This window comes from Diprion similis, chromosome 7 (genome assembly GCF_021155765.1).
Source record: "Diprion similis isolate iyDipSimi1 chromosome 7, iyDipSimi1.1, whole genome shotgun sequence".
Classification (NCBI taxonomy): domain Eukaryota; kingdom Metazoa; phylum Arthropoda; class Insecta; order Hymenoptera; family Diprionidae; genus Diprion; species Diprion similis.
In genome coordinates, this window is record NC_060111.1 from 2793382 (window position 1) to 2808980 (window position 15599).

At 32.8% G+C, this 15599-nt stretch overlaps 2 protein-coding genes across 5 annotated transcripts in view; one reads left to right on the top strand and one right to left on the bottom strand.

Annotated features, from left to right (window-relative positions):
• Positions 1-15599, top strand: part of LOC124408331 (transcription factor IIIB 90 kDa subunit) — an 87703-nt gene that overhangs the window by 17719 nt on the left and 54385 nt on the right. The window lies entirely within an intron of this gene.
• Positions 1-15599, bottom strand: part of LOC124408332 (protein kinase C, brain isozyme) — a 47238-nt gene that overhangs the window by 3963 nt on the left and 27676 nt on the right. For 3 of the 4 annotated variants that reach the window (XM_046885199.1, XM_046885198.1, XM_046885200.1), the window contains 4 exons: positions 13408-13519; positions 3185-3313; positions 1536-1689; positions 42-270 (listed from right to left, as the gene is read on the bottom strand). In XM_046885199.1, coding sequence (XP_046741155.1) covers positions 42-270; positions 1536-1689; positions 3185-3313; positions 13408-13519 — 624 coding nt within the window. The remainder of the gene's footprint in view (positions 1-41; positions 271-1535; positions 1690-3184; positions 3314-13407; positions 13520-15599) is intronic. The other variant, XM_046885197.1, reaches the window with a different exon arrangement.

Below are 15599 nucleotides of genomic sequence, written 5' to 3' on the forward strand. Positions count from 1 at the left end.
TTTTATAACGCGCGAATTAGTTATGGAGAAATTGGTCCAACCCGCATTTTGGTCTTCAGTTCGGCAAGGTCTACGCCTTCCTCCGGTACCGGGACGTTGTAAAACTCGCCCTCCTCCTGGGTCAGCAGTTTGAACCATCCGGAGGCTGGTGCCTTGATGATCTCCGATATTCCGAAGGATAGCGAGCCCATAAAATCGTTGCGAGAAGTACGATCCCAATCCCATATTTCTAACAGAAGTCGACGGTCCTTGTCTTCCGGTCTTAACTCACTGTAATATCATCTGACTGTGAAAATTTTGATCAAAATTGATCATCTCTATACATAAATACTTATAAGCGAGTGCAAAAAGAGGTGTAAGTAGAGTAATACGGAGATTTTTATGTACAGATCCCGATACCGACATTTACCGACATTTTAGCCACCTCATAGCTCAGACGCAAACCCTTTTTTCGGGTGCGGGTTATTCCTACTCTACTCAGCTTTATCGACCGTCGGGGAAAAAAGGGTTCGTGTCTGAGCTGTGAGGTCGGTAAAACGTCGGTATTGGGATCTGTAGGCAAAAACGAAATAAAAAAAGAGAAATAAAATAAAAATCTCTACTGTTTTTAACAAGATAAGCAGCACCAGCGACAAGCATTGATGCGTAAGGTTTCTTCCAGCCTTGATAAACAATAGCATACATAACAACCTCTAAAATCATCGCGGTTGATTAAATCCATTGTCTTTAATATAGCCGGATGACTGCCTATGACAATGAGCCAAAGTGAAATGTCCGATAATATGCCGACTAGTGCGGAACGGCGAGAGGTGAAAATTAGAAAATTATCGGAACTGGGTCAAGTGCCAATATCTGTATAGACGTATTAATAAATCCGCACATGCATGTGGATGCATGTATACACACACGTGTCTCGTCTCGTCTCTCCCATACATCTGACGTATGTATATACAAATGGGTGTTTCATATGCGGTAAAGTGTGCACGTGTTAACACATTCACCCACAACCGGGGTATAAGTAATTGGATCAGAGAAGACAGTCAACATAATATAATGGCTGTGTAACGTATGACCTGTATAATAGCTCTCTATAGTCCATGCTAGATAATCTGATAATGCATTTATTCATTCCGTAGGCATCGTTACTATATGCTTTATACGTGTAAGTATATAATCTCGACGTTGTTCCTTAAATATCTTCATTCAAGTATCTCGGTACGAAAGAGAAGAGATGAAAGAAAGTCAATGACCAAGAATTTATTTCTCGAAGATCGGTTCGCAGGATTAATAATGATCGTTGAGATTATATCTGAAATATATTCTTTCATTATTTTTTTTTTTTTTTTTATATTCATCGATTCGACGCAGATACTATTTACAAGTTATCTTATTTCAATCTGATTAGGTGGTGAGGTGAAGACGAAGATGAAAATTTCTTTAAATTTAAAAAGCAAACGACGAATGCGATTCAACAATAAATTTACTAATAAATGTATGGATTTTTTTTTTTTTTTGTGCATTTAAATTATACTTACAAAGTTAGCGTTTCATTCCATTCAGGATTTAGCGAAGATTTGATTGTTTTAGTTTTCTTCTTAACGTTGTCTGAGTCTGGAATTAGTTTCAATTTTACGTAAGGATCCGACAGTCCGTTTGGATCCATTGGGATAAGGTTTCTCCCCTGTTTTACTGCGAATAAACAGGACCAAGAAACAAATTGAGTTAATAAGTACATTAGTAATGTTAGGTATATGTATGTATGTACATAACGCTGCGATGAATGTTATCCAAGGCTTCTCGACCTTTTTAAATTCGTAGGCTAGGTTGAAAAGAATATTTCAAAGGAAACCAACAAAATATCATAAGTCTCCCGTGTAATTCGTCGGACGGTAATTGAATAGGTATAAATAACCTGGTATACATATAAGTATAACGTAAATATATAATGATAATATATATATATATATATATATATATAACTACGTTACGTTTGTAAATTCGCTTTCCTATAGGTGTATATATATATATATATATATATATATATATACATTATATGGTATGTATATATTGTTTATCTTTATTTTTAAATATTTGGTCAAGAATAATACGCAGAAATCGTCGACGTCGAAAGAAATTTTCTAATTCTGAGATGATTCGTTATTCGTTTTTCCTCTTTTCTCTCTCTCTCTCTCTCTCTCTCTCTATCTCTCTCACTTCGACTATCTTTTTGTCTCTTGTTCTTTTTTCGCACGGTTTAACCCTTTGATTTACTCACTGATTACGAATCTAAAACCAGATTTTAAATATTCAAGATCGCGGATCTGATGTGGAGAATGAAAATTTCAAATTTCATTGAAAACTTCTCTAAATTCAGACAAAAAAAGTATATATATATATAAAAGAATTTATATCATACAAACGGTGAGAATACTCACCATCACTATGACTCAAAGGGTGAATGCCAAGTACTACGTTATAATAGCAAGATTAAGAAAGAAAGAAAGAATGAAAGAAAGAACGAAAGAATGAAAGAGAAAGAAAGAAAGAAAAAACGCGGGGTAAGCAGGTACGCGATCGATCCACGGAACGAAACGCCGGTGGTTCTTTTATAATCCGTATACCCACATATATATAGTAATACGTTCCATATTTCATTATCTTCGTCTTATAAAACCTAAATTAAGGCTAACCGTTCCACGTCAAAGAAAGGACCTCGTGACTCAACTCGACTCGACTCGACGACTTTGGATCGTTAGAAATAATCCACCATGCATAAAAAGCGAAACAAACCGAGTTCATTATATAATATATATTACTCTGAACATTGATATTAAATTTTACCATCAGATATTGAGCTCGGCGAGTCTCTTATTTTATTTATAATTTCGCGATTAAACATATACCCTCAACGAGACCGCGGATCGAATGACTTATTAATTATGTAACCTGTTAGGTTAAAGGCATTACGACTCGAGAGAGAGTGAGAGAGAGAGATCCAAAAAGTTGAAATTCCACAGCGTCGACTCGCCCCCCCCCCCCAACCGTTAACGTGTAAACAGAAATTATTTTTCTCATTACCGCTTTCCTGCGGTGTAAATAATATTCTCTCTCTATATATATATATATATATATATATATATATAAATTAACCGTAAATTTTTCATTAATATTTTTCAATACGAACCTTCGACGGTGAGTTTGTTGCCGATACAGGTAATGTGCAGCTGGATTCTACCTCGGCGCTCGGTGTGATCGCAACCGCAGAGATTCGGTACGCTCTCCTCGCATCGTTTGTGCACGTTCATGTCACATGCTGCGTATATATTCATATATAGAAGAAGAAAGAAAAGAAAGAATAACATTTTTAATTTGTTAAACACTTTTCAAGACAATTTTATACATACGTTGGGTTTTTTTTTTTTTTTTTTTTTTTTTTACAAGTATAAATACGAAGATATTCTTCTCATTATGCGGATAAGTTTTTGGAACAAAAGATTATGGATTCGCTGTATCAAGTGAATATATGATTATGATTGAAAAAGAGATTTTCGAAAAAGTGAGAAAGATATTGATATTTGATATCACTGAAGGAAAAAAAAGTCATTGAATCGATGAAAATGTGTGAAGTAAATATTGATTTTGTCTTAATTGAAGATCTATCGGTCTGAAGAAAAAGTAAATTGTTTAGTTGATTGAACTAATTTTTGTTAGACGAGAAAAAAAAGTATTTTGTTGAATGATCAAGTAAGTATATTACGTTCGGTGTGTTTAGTTGAATGAAACGTTTATCATTTGATTCAAATAATCCTTTTCCCTCTGTGGAGTAATTGAGAATATTTCTTTTTTACGATCTTGAGATTTAAGATTTGGAAAGGATTTACAAGGAAATTAATCTTCGGTGATATCAATAAAGGAAATTGTATAATTATACACTAATTATCTGCAATTTTTTTTTTGGGGGAATAATAACACAATTATTGGTAACGATCTTCACTTGACCGTGGATACTTGGAAATACACTGTTCGAGTTATATACTACATATGGAGAATATTTTATATGGTATATATACATATATGTATGAATAATGTATAAAGTATATACGTGGAATTAAGATGTGGGAAGATATTGGCAGTGATTGTATTTAATTGGAAGTTAAACGAGCATCGTTTGAACGGTGAGAAAATGAAGTAACAGATGAGGTTGAATCAATGACGATTCTGATCATCGGTTGTTACCTACTATATATATATATATATATGCATATTTATTGTATGATAAATTCTTGATAAATTTGATGAAAGTTTTAATTAAAGAAGAAATATTAAAAAATAAGATTTTGACAGAGTCAAATAGTTTGAAAGTTGATTCTTGAGATCTCACGGTATGATAAAAACAGGGTTGTTTTTTTTTCTTTTTTTTTTTGAAATGAGGGTGAAGTGATACGAAAGAAAGAAATTTTGCTTACGATTTTACCCTACTCGGAACGACTTATTTTATATTGTAATTTTAATTTATTATCCAGAACCTTATACCTAAATTTCAAATCACATCAACCTAAAGTCTTCAAAATTATAGGAACCATTGGTAAGTTGGCAAAACGAATAATCCGACTATCAAGTCCTGAATATGACAATAAAAATCTAGACCTTATACCTAATGTGTTACGTTTGAACGATTATCCCCAAAAATATGACATCCAATTTATTTGTTAGTACTAATAACAACGATTTAATCATTCTGATTCCGATAAAGTTAATACGCTTCCAAAGAATAAACGTTAGAATCTCGTTTACAAAGTACCTTGTAAATATTGCAGCCAAGTGTGTATTGGACAGAGGAAAATACACACTAACAATAAGATTAACGAACATAGTAGGAACATTGTTGAAAAATTTATGAAAATCACACTGTTCTCACTAGACACATATGTTAACGACTGATGGAAGAATCTATCATAGAAATTTGCAATATTATGGGTCATTCAAATAGTGTCGAATTACGGAAAGACATTGAACGCCTACGTGATACGTATGTGCATACAGTCTGTACTCGGTCGGTAATGTTCTGACTACTCTTACCGACCGATATGCAAATTACTAGTTACGCAACTGATTGTGAATTCCAATGGTTACTCTGTTCGAACATTATAATTCTATGGAGATCATTTTTACCGCTTGCCTCTTGCGTTGTTTATTTAAAAGAAGAATTTTCCAACCACGAATATTTGGGAGTGGCGTATTTGCCTTGTATTAATCTTTAATAACTATTTTAAAAGTGAATAATAATCAGTTAAATGTAATTCTATAAATAATGTAAAGAAAATCGACGCTGCCTATAGATAACGAAGGCAATTCAGGTTAAAGTTCACACAAGTATTATGTATAATACTATGACAATCTTTTTTTTTTTTTTTATACATTGTAAATCTGTTTTTTATCTCGTTGAACAGATAATTTTCAATACAAATAATTTATTCCGAGTAGGGCTTAAAGGTATACAAAATTTCTTTCGTATCAATTCGACCTTCATTTCTAAGAAAACAATTCTGTTTAAAGAAAAAATTATATTTTCCTCTTTCGGCAGCTGCATCGGCGTGGGAAAAAGATAAATTTCGAAACTAGTAGTGTAATATCTAATATAATGTATGAAGCTACATTTGAATTTCAATTCGTAAAGAGCTTTGCACAAAGGTTGCCTGTATATACAAATATATATCTATATCTATATATATATACATATATATATATATTTGTATATGATATGGATGCCGGATGTATTCGACTGTGAATTGCACTGCAGCTGCAGCACGAAAAGCGAATGAAAAGAGCAGCTCCGTGTGCTCTTGCCGAAACAAATATTGAAAGTCCGGTTGGCCGGCAGTTTTCTCTATATTATGTGTAGATATTCCTCGAACTTTTCCATCACTGGCCAAGTTACCGATATAACACATATATATATATATATATATATATATATATATATATATATATATATATATATATATATTGCAGTAGGTATACTGTAATGTATGTTCAAGCTCACTCAGGCAAGTAAGGTTCAAAATACATAGAGGTATATATGTATATATATATATATATATATATATGTATATACAGGGAATTCCATGCGAACCCAACCAACGTCTGACCCTCACCATGTGTTGAAAAATTTTTCTGCAATTTTCCAAACTCGTGAGATATTACCCTGAATTATTTCACATTTTTTTGTTTAACTGGTTAGTTGTTTTTTTTTTTTTTTTTTTATTTTTATTTTTATTTTTTTTTTCAATTTTTGAAAGAATTTTCAAAAAGTCGTATTTTTTTTCAAACATTTCAATACGTTGATTGTTTTATTTAATTTTTTTTTATTTTTCGTCCATTATTTTCCTACCACCCTTAATTTTTCTCGATCGACTAAAACATTGTTTAAAAACGGTCTGAGAATTCGCCTGAAAATAATTAATTCTCCTAAAACTTTTGTTTATCATTTAAAAGACTTCTAAACCGGTTTCGTCGCGAAGTCGATAAGAACAAAGGAGAAATGAATTTTTTTTTTTTTTTTTAATGTGCCAAAAAAATACGCAAAAGATGAAACTGGTCTATAAATCTTTCGAGTGAAGAATTTCAAAGTTTTCAGATTTTTTTTGAGAATATTCAAACCGTTGAAACAACGTTTAAGTAGACTAAAAAATATTGACGGTACAGTTTTTGGGATTTTTTTTTTTTTTTTTTTTTTTTTTTTTAAATCCAATTGCAAAAAACCTTCACTTCAATACCACTTTAATAAATATTTATAAATAATTGAGTAGTTGAATGAAAAAATTTAAGTAAAAATTCCGGGTTACCATTGTAGATTTGGGACAATTGCAGAATAAAATTTTAAATAAATTACTCTGAAATGGCAAGGGTCAGTCGTTGGGCGGATTCGTATGTAATTCCCTGTGTATAATTGATTGTTAATATATTTGGTTGCAAATGACCTGCAAAAGGTCTCACCACTTGTCAATATTTATTAATATTATAATACCTGTAATACGCGTTTACGTATAATTATATGTATATATCATGCGAAAGGATAACTATCGACTTGTATAAATAGAAGAGGAAAAAGGTGGTTTTTTTTTTTTTTTTTTTTTTCTTTTCTTCAATTATTCTATAGTTGCACAATATATGAACCGAGCTTATGAATGAAAAGAAAAAAAAAAAAAAAAAAAAAATTACTGTTCTACGCCAAACGCATGCTTCTCTATAATAATAATAATAATAATACGTAATAATTATCAATTTTATATGTTTATTTAGTTTAATTTGATTTATTTTTTTTAATTATTTTTTCTATCTTCTTTTTTTTTTCGACAGAGAGAAAATCAATCAATCAAGTCCAAGGTATATAGTATGCATACATGTAAAATAGCAGGTATAATATTGGATACATACATATATATATATACATATATATGTGGGGCATTCCAAGTGAAATCGAGGAGTCGTTTGCCTCATGTCATCAGATCCTTGCGTAACTCTTTTTTTCGCATCGATTCCGCTTCAAAAGAAGCGTAATTTTTTTTGAAAGAATTTTCTCGCCACCCCTTGAGGTTCAAATTCTGCAATTTTTCCACAGGTTTTGGGTCAAAAATAAAGAAAAAAATAAGTAAAAGTAAAAGTAAATGTAAAAAATAAAAAAATATGAGGCAGCCGCAGCCGACTTTGTAATTATGATAGATATTATTTATTTTTTATCCAGAATTGGTGGTAAAAATTGCAGAATTTTAATGATGGTGTTTTTTTAGTTATCCCTCCCCCCCCCTGTTTTTTTTTTTTTTTTTTTTTTTTTACACAAAAACGATCATCGCGCCACCCGAAGGGGCGGTGAAAAAATTTAAAAAAAAAATTAGACTTCTTTTGAAGTGGAATCGATGGGAAAAAAAAGTTATGCAAATATCTGATGACATGAGGTATGTAAATGACTCCTCGATTTCAATTGTCAGAATGCCCCATGTGTATATGTATATGTATTATAGCAAAATCAATACAATATAGGGAAAAGGATAATAATTTATATATGTTTAATCACGATCTTGTATTTACTGTTAATTTTCAATTCCAGTACGATTTCGTATGTTTCAGCGGAATTATCTTAATTATAAGCTGCTTTTTTTTTTTTTTTTTAATCATTCTTTGGCCGATCGTATACCGTGAATTATTATTATTATTATTATCATTCTTGATGTTATTGTCGTTGTTACGGATCTTGGATCTGGATTCTATAAAGACATTTTATTGCCCAACCAAATCGCGCTAACATTAACGAAATGTGGCCATAAATGAACAATTGCTTTTGGTCTCGATTTATCAATTAATAACAGTGAAAGCTCGTCGGGCAGTTCGGGTCAAAGTGCACGTCACACGTGTACATTTTATGCCGTTTTTATTTTGGTAGACGAGCCGTTTGTGGTGTTTATTAGAATTTGGAAACGGAACGTGTATTTTTTGCTTCTTTTTTTTCGTTTTTTTATTTTCAATTTCTGTCGTGCTTGAGTGGCGAGTTTTTTTTTTTTTTTACGAGGTTGAAGTTAGCAACGTTATTGCAACGACTCGTGTTGTTTAGGGAAACTTGTTACTTCATATATTCAGGATTGTTTGAAAAGTAAACGACGATAAAGGAGAAAAAAAGAAAAATAATTATATTCATATTTTGAAAAGCCAAGCTCATTGAAAGTTATTGTAAAATTAAACAACAACGAAGTTTTCTTGGATGTTTCGATACATGCAGTGACGTTACTAACTTCGTAACGTTTCAGGGAAATTTTTGTCGATCCTGATCGATTAATTATCATTGAATATATACGTTATTGGGAATAGTTGGAAACACAGAAATTCTCTTTAAGCCCGACTAAATACCGGAGAACTGCTATGCGGTTGCAATTGTCGTTATTGAGTGTGCGTTATGTGTAGTATGTAATGCATGTAATATATCATAACTGGGGCATGCATTATACTAAGTATATCTCTTAAATAATCAATCGAGACGCTTAATAGACTAGTTGAGTCGAAGAAGTAACATTTCGTATGCAAGAGGTGTTGTTATTATAAAATAGGGGTTTGCGAGGACTGAAATTCTTCGGCTCAGGTCCGGGAAAATGGATTACTTTTGGCTTGGGGATCCAAAAATTTCGGATACTCGAAAATTTCGAGTTGCCCAAAAATCCCAGGTCGGCTTTACCGAAAATTGCGGACTTTTAGAAAATTTTTATTGCGGCTGTTTTCGTTTCTACAAAAATACTTATATTTCTAAAACTAACAAAAATTTAAAAAATTTTGGACTATCCGAAGATTTTGGACTACTCGGAAGTTTTCGGACTACCCAGAGTTTTTGGACTAAGAGAAGTTTTCGGACTACCCGAAGTTTTTGGACTACCCGGAGTTTTTGGACTAATCGAAGTTTTCGGACTACCCGGACTTTTTGGACTAATCGAAGATTTCGGGATTGCCAAAAAACCCGACCCGAACCAGAGTTCGAGCCCGCACACCCCTATTATAAACCCTTTGAGCCATGGTGATAAGTATTCTTACCACCTATTTTATATCCATTTTTTGTATATTTAGAGACTTTTTCAATACATCTTTTTGCCGTTTTTTCCCCACTTCAGATGGTATTATAATAGGTTTTCAATACTCGAGACTAATTGTTGCGATACAACGTAAATTCAAAATTCAAAATGGCGGATGAAAATCTCAAACTAGATCGAATCCGGAGAAAAAACTCTGTTCCGGGGTTTTTGGGGTCGCTGATTACAAATCTGAAATCGGATTTCGAAAATTCGAAAGATGGCGAATTCAATCGGTGACACCGAAAACCCCATGTACAGAGTTTTTTGACCGTATTCGATCAAGTTTGAAGTTTTCGTCAACCATATCAGATTCGTCACCTCAAATTTTCGAGAATCTAATTACGGGTTAGTAATCAGCGACCCGAAAAACTCTGGATTACTATCTTGTTTCAAAAGTTTACTCAGCACAATAACGCGTGACTCAAAGGGTTAATGGAAATACAGTAACGTATAAAGGGTCGTTTCGAATTTGCTTCAAGTCGTAGGTTAGGTTAGTATGCAAAATCGAAGGGAAAGATGGCGGGTTGGAACTACGTTATAATTAATATAAAATGGTGGTATAAAAACAACGTATAAATCACCTACGGAATCACAAGACCTGGAAGATACTAATTGTAAGAAATTCGAAATACCGATAACCTCCAAACTCTAAACGATCTACAAACTCTAACGTTTATCATATATACCTACACTTATTTATAATAACAATTTTAGTCGGATCTGGAAAACATGGCGGCTTTGAGTATACAATCTCACAATCGGACACCAACGAAAGTTTAATGAGTGGGAGGGGGGGTGTAAAAAAAAAAAAAAGTTAACAACAACAATGTCCATACGCGAAAAAATTCATACGCCATGTATAGATAATTAATGTGATCCTAATTTTTCAAACCCTACGATACAATGTATACGCATGACTGATGAAATTTACGCAAGTATAACGTATAACGTATGTACATACATACATACATACGTGCGTGCTGCTCGACGTTTTTAATAATAAGGATCGTTAACGATAACACAAACATAAATAGCAATGATATACAACAATAACGAAAGCGACGATGCATATACAATAATAATGTGTATAATAATAATGAATATATGAAAAAAAATAATTACGCCGTCTGTACGGATGAAAAATGATGAGTTGAATATCAAATTATACGTTTGATATTCATTTATATAAATATGTATGTACACATTTAACCCGGCATATAGGGGAGGGTGGGTCTTAACGGCTCCCCTAAACCGGTTGTTACTTTTTGTGCCTTTTTACCACGAAGTTAATTTATTTTTATTCTACTACTTTGAACAAATTCACCGAAATTTTACCAAAACTATGAATGAACGAACATTTTTTTTCTCTGGGCCGCGACGGTATCCTTGTAAAAAAATGGTCACAAAAAAATGGTCACAAAAAAAAAAAAAAAAACACGACATTTTGATAACATTTTTTTTTTTATTTTATTTTTTTTATTTTTTTTTTCATTTCTTTCAAAGGTCCATTTTCCCCAGGATACGGTAAACTTGACTTAAATATCCCGTAAGTGAATGAATATACATACTCGTAAGTTTACGACAACTTGGCAGAAGACAAAAAAAAAAAAAATAAATAAATAAAAGAAAAAAATGTTTTTTTGGCCAAGTTTTTTTAGGGAATCGTCGTGCGCCACCCTCCCCTACCTACGCAGTTTTTGACTCTTTGAACACGTGACGGATTTCGGTACACGCGGCAACATCGATAATGCGCTGCTTTCATATATTCAACTGCGAACCGGGGTGATGAAATTTCTGTGATTATAGAGTTTGGGTGCGATGAGGAAGGAGGGGTGCGTTAACTGAACGTTACTCTTCAGGGTTAGGCTAGTATTACTCCGAAAATTTGATGAAATCTTTGGGACAGCCGTACCTACGCTAAATATTAATTCAATACAATATACACGCATTATTTCACGCCGGTCGAAAGATGATCGTGAGTGTTTATAGTCATCGTTCGGATTATTAAGGATCTGTCCAAATTGACGACACGAATTTCTCCAACGATTTAAACAATTATGAGATAAGCTAAGTGTACCAGTTATTATCGACACGCTTAGAACCAATTATTGACACTTTTATTTTTCAAGACTGTATAAATATTTACGAAAGAAATTGCAAATTTCTCGATAACTAAAACCAATATTTTTATAGACGGTTAGACATTGGAAATTTAATTTTTTTTTTTTTTTTTTTTTTTTTTTCCCGCCAATTTTCGAACTCGGGATCGAACAGATAAAACAAAAAAATGTCAATTATTGGGAGACAGGATCGATTAGTGATACACTTACCTTAGTACTTGATTATGATTCCTCTCATTGACATCTTTTTTTCTTCTGTCAGTACAATATGCACCGACTACCTGTGATGCATGTATATTGCATATTAGGGTGGTCGTTGTTTTTTTTTTTTTTTTTTTTTTTTTTTTTTTTTTTTTTTTTCTTTTTTTTTTTTTTTTCTTACGTTTTCGGAAACTCAATGCTGGATGGTCGTAGGTCGGCCTTAAATATGAAAAAAAAAAACAAATCTCTAATTTTTCTCAGACTCTTATCTCGAGCTCTGAGAGTCTCCCTGGTGGTCTTTTTTTTTTTTTATTTTACTTAATAATATGAAATAACAACGATTCGAAATTCAACCAAAATTAATAGAAAAAAAAACAACATATATATACACAATTATACATATATAAAAAACGACGTTGTGTAGCTTGAAAAATGATGGAAAAAAGTAATGCGATAAATTAAAACACCGACAATTTTTGTGAGGTATACGATTTGGGGGGGGCGGGGGGGGGGGGGGGGGGGGGCAAGAACTGAGAATATGAAAAAATTAGAGAGCAAATTTCTTCTACATATCGAACCTTTTTATCACCATCCAATATGATCTTTTATTTAACGACCACCCTATAATGTATATCATAATGTAATGTACGTACTTGTGAAGCGTAAGGGTGTATAGTTATTAGGAACGAAAGATATGAATGCAAGTACAGAATACACTGCGAAACGTGGGGCTAATTGATGTCAAAAGTAATTAATATAATCAAGACTCTCCGAACGTATGAGAAATAGTTTATTTCACGAAGCAAGGTTGTTGTTTTTATTATTATTATTATTATTATTATTATTGTTTATTTACAATTTTCTTTGTTACGTGGAACGTAAGGGAAAAACAGAAGGTTGAAGTTAGTAACGTTAACGTAACGAAACATGTATAATGTAAAAAAAAAAAAACTTTACTTTTGCAAAATATGAGCAAGTTTTCTTTGTTGTTGTTGTTGTTATTATTATTATTATTATTATTATTCCGCAAACTAAATTTTTTAAAATCCTTCTATGAATCGAATTAACGATTTTTTTCCCAAAGTGCATCGTTAAAGTTGCGTTAATAACTTCAACCTCATATGGAAAACGCGACATGATGACGAGCCCACGTTTCACTCTGCACTGCATTGCATTTGCATTGCACGTAACTAATTGATCCGTTATCAGTGTCTCTACTCGTGTACTATGATTCTTCCACCTGTAATGGCGGTTCACGACCTGGTCTTCTCACGGTGCATAGTTGGATACAAAGTCACGTTTAAGATTGCGCCATTCGTGTTGGTACCTACATGTCATGAGGTTCTCTAGTGTTTACAGTAGGGCTATCATTACCATTACCATTATCATTATCATTATCATTATCATTATCATTATCATAATCATTATACGTATTGTGTACGTATGTGCATAGATGAGATTGGTCAGCCGACTACCTGAGCATTTGAGTCCCTGATGCGTGATGCCGTGCAGCATCGAACCACAATGGTCGCAGAAGGTGGGCGTCAGGTAGGTGAACACCTCCCATTTGTGATGCGCGGTCACGGCCTGAGAACACAAACACGGGACCCAGGCCCGGTTTTTCATACCTTTGAATATCACACATGGTATCACATGCCTACCACCACCCAGCACCATTCCCAAAGTCTACATTTCCACTTCCACTTCCACCTCCTCCATCTCCTTCTCATCCTCATCCTCATCCTCAACCTCGTCTCTTCAGACCAATACTAACGCTACCCGCGTTTCATACATTGCACCTCAGTCAGCGGTTTCTATCGCCTGCCATTCGCTCTTTTCACCCTTTACTTTACACCCCCATTACACGCCCCCTTCCGATTATCCTTATCTTAAGATCATACGAGGGACCTAATCCGAAACCCTGCAGCACAGGAACGATATGCAACAGTTTTGATGGGTTTAGAATTTTTTTATACTATTATATATGCTAATTTTCTTCCAGCAGCAAAAACCATACGTAGGTACCATGTAGGTATACATACAAGTATACAGGATATTTATTATCCGCATTGTGCTGGAATAATTTTTTATCATCGTTATCATCGTTTTGTGTTTTATACGTTATATAGTTGACGAGTGTTTAAATACTATTTGTAAATTATAGACTAAAATGACGATTATGCGATGATATACTTTTGAATGTTATATATGTATATTATTATTTGTATGTGTCTGTGTCTGTGTGTGTGTGCGTGTAATGATATTTGAAATTATTACGATGTTTATGAGATCTTCGTTTACCCGCCATATCTGTGTAACGGTAATACGATATTATTATCCTATCAAATATCAATATGTGTGAAACGTTAACCATTTATTACAATTCATTTCGGTTTCTGCCGCCAACCGCACCACCACCACTCGATGTTAAGATGATAATAGCAGCGTTAATGTTAGCAGCGTTATACCGGCCTGCGATATTGTAGGTACTGTACTATACATATATCCAAGGTTTAACGATTATAACGGAACTTATAGAACCGTTTTGCTTCATCTCAATAATTTTTCCCCGATATTGTCGGTATTATGTATCGCAAATTTTACTTTTCCCAGGATAAAAATAATCCTCGGAGAGCTTTTCACCAAAACTCTGCGTTTATTCTCTCTAGAGATAATTTCCCAAAAATTTTATATACGTATACATATATTAGGGTGGAGCAAAAAATCGACTATTTTGTTAGTTGAAATGTTAGTTTTTGATTTTATAAGAGCCCACTCCAAAGGACAGTTCGAAAAAAAAATTTCAAGAGGTCGCTCCACATTTTTTAAAACGTTAGAAATCGTCAAAAATCGATTTTTTTTTTCTCGTTACGGTATAACTTTATAGACGAAAAAAAACAAAAATAAAAAATAAGTTTCCGAAAGTTTCAGTTCAAAATTTGAATTTTGAAATGCCGCTCATAATTTTTTTTCAATTTTTTTGATGCATTTCTTTAGATCTTTTCGAGCGACCTTTTAATATTCATATTAAAATTTCATAAATTTTTTTTTTTTTTCTTAATTTAGTGAGAAAGAACCGATAACAATACACCAAGACATGAATTAAAAATCAAACAAAATACTGAAAATATAATTTTTTCAATCTAATTTTTTGACGATTTTTGACGTTTTAAAAAATTTGGAGCGACCTCTTGGAATTTTTTTTTTTTGAGCTGTCCTTTCGAGCGGGCTCTTAAAACATCAAAAATTAACATTTTGTCACGCGAGACTCGAGAAAAAAAAAAAAACAGTCGGTTTTTTAGCGCCACCCTAATACATACATATATATATATGACGTTCGATTCTACAGTCGTCGAGTATTTGTTTTTTCTTTTTCACTTTTCTTTTTTTCTCATTTTTTTTTTTTTTGGTTTTGTTTTTAAGCAGAGAATTTAACAAAAGCGAAATAAAATTTGGATAAACGAAAGTTGGAAATAATTTTTTATACGTCGAGAAATAGACGCGGAACTGAATTCAATTGATTATGATTATTGTTTATTTATTTATTTTTTTTTTCGGTCTCTTATCAATAGTAGGTATAACAGTGAATAGTAGCAGTAGTTGAAGTAGTGAGTGGTAGCAGTAATATAGTATAATAAGGTACACCATAAAAGAATTGGATAATTGA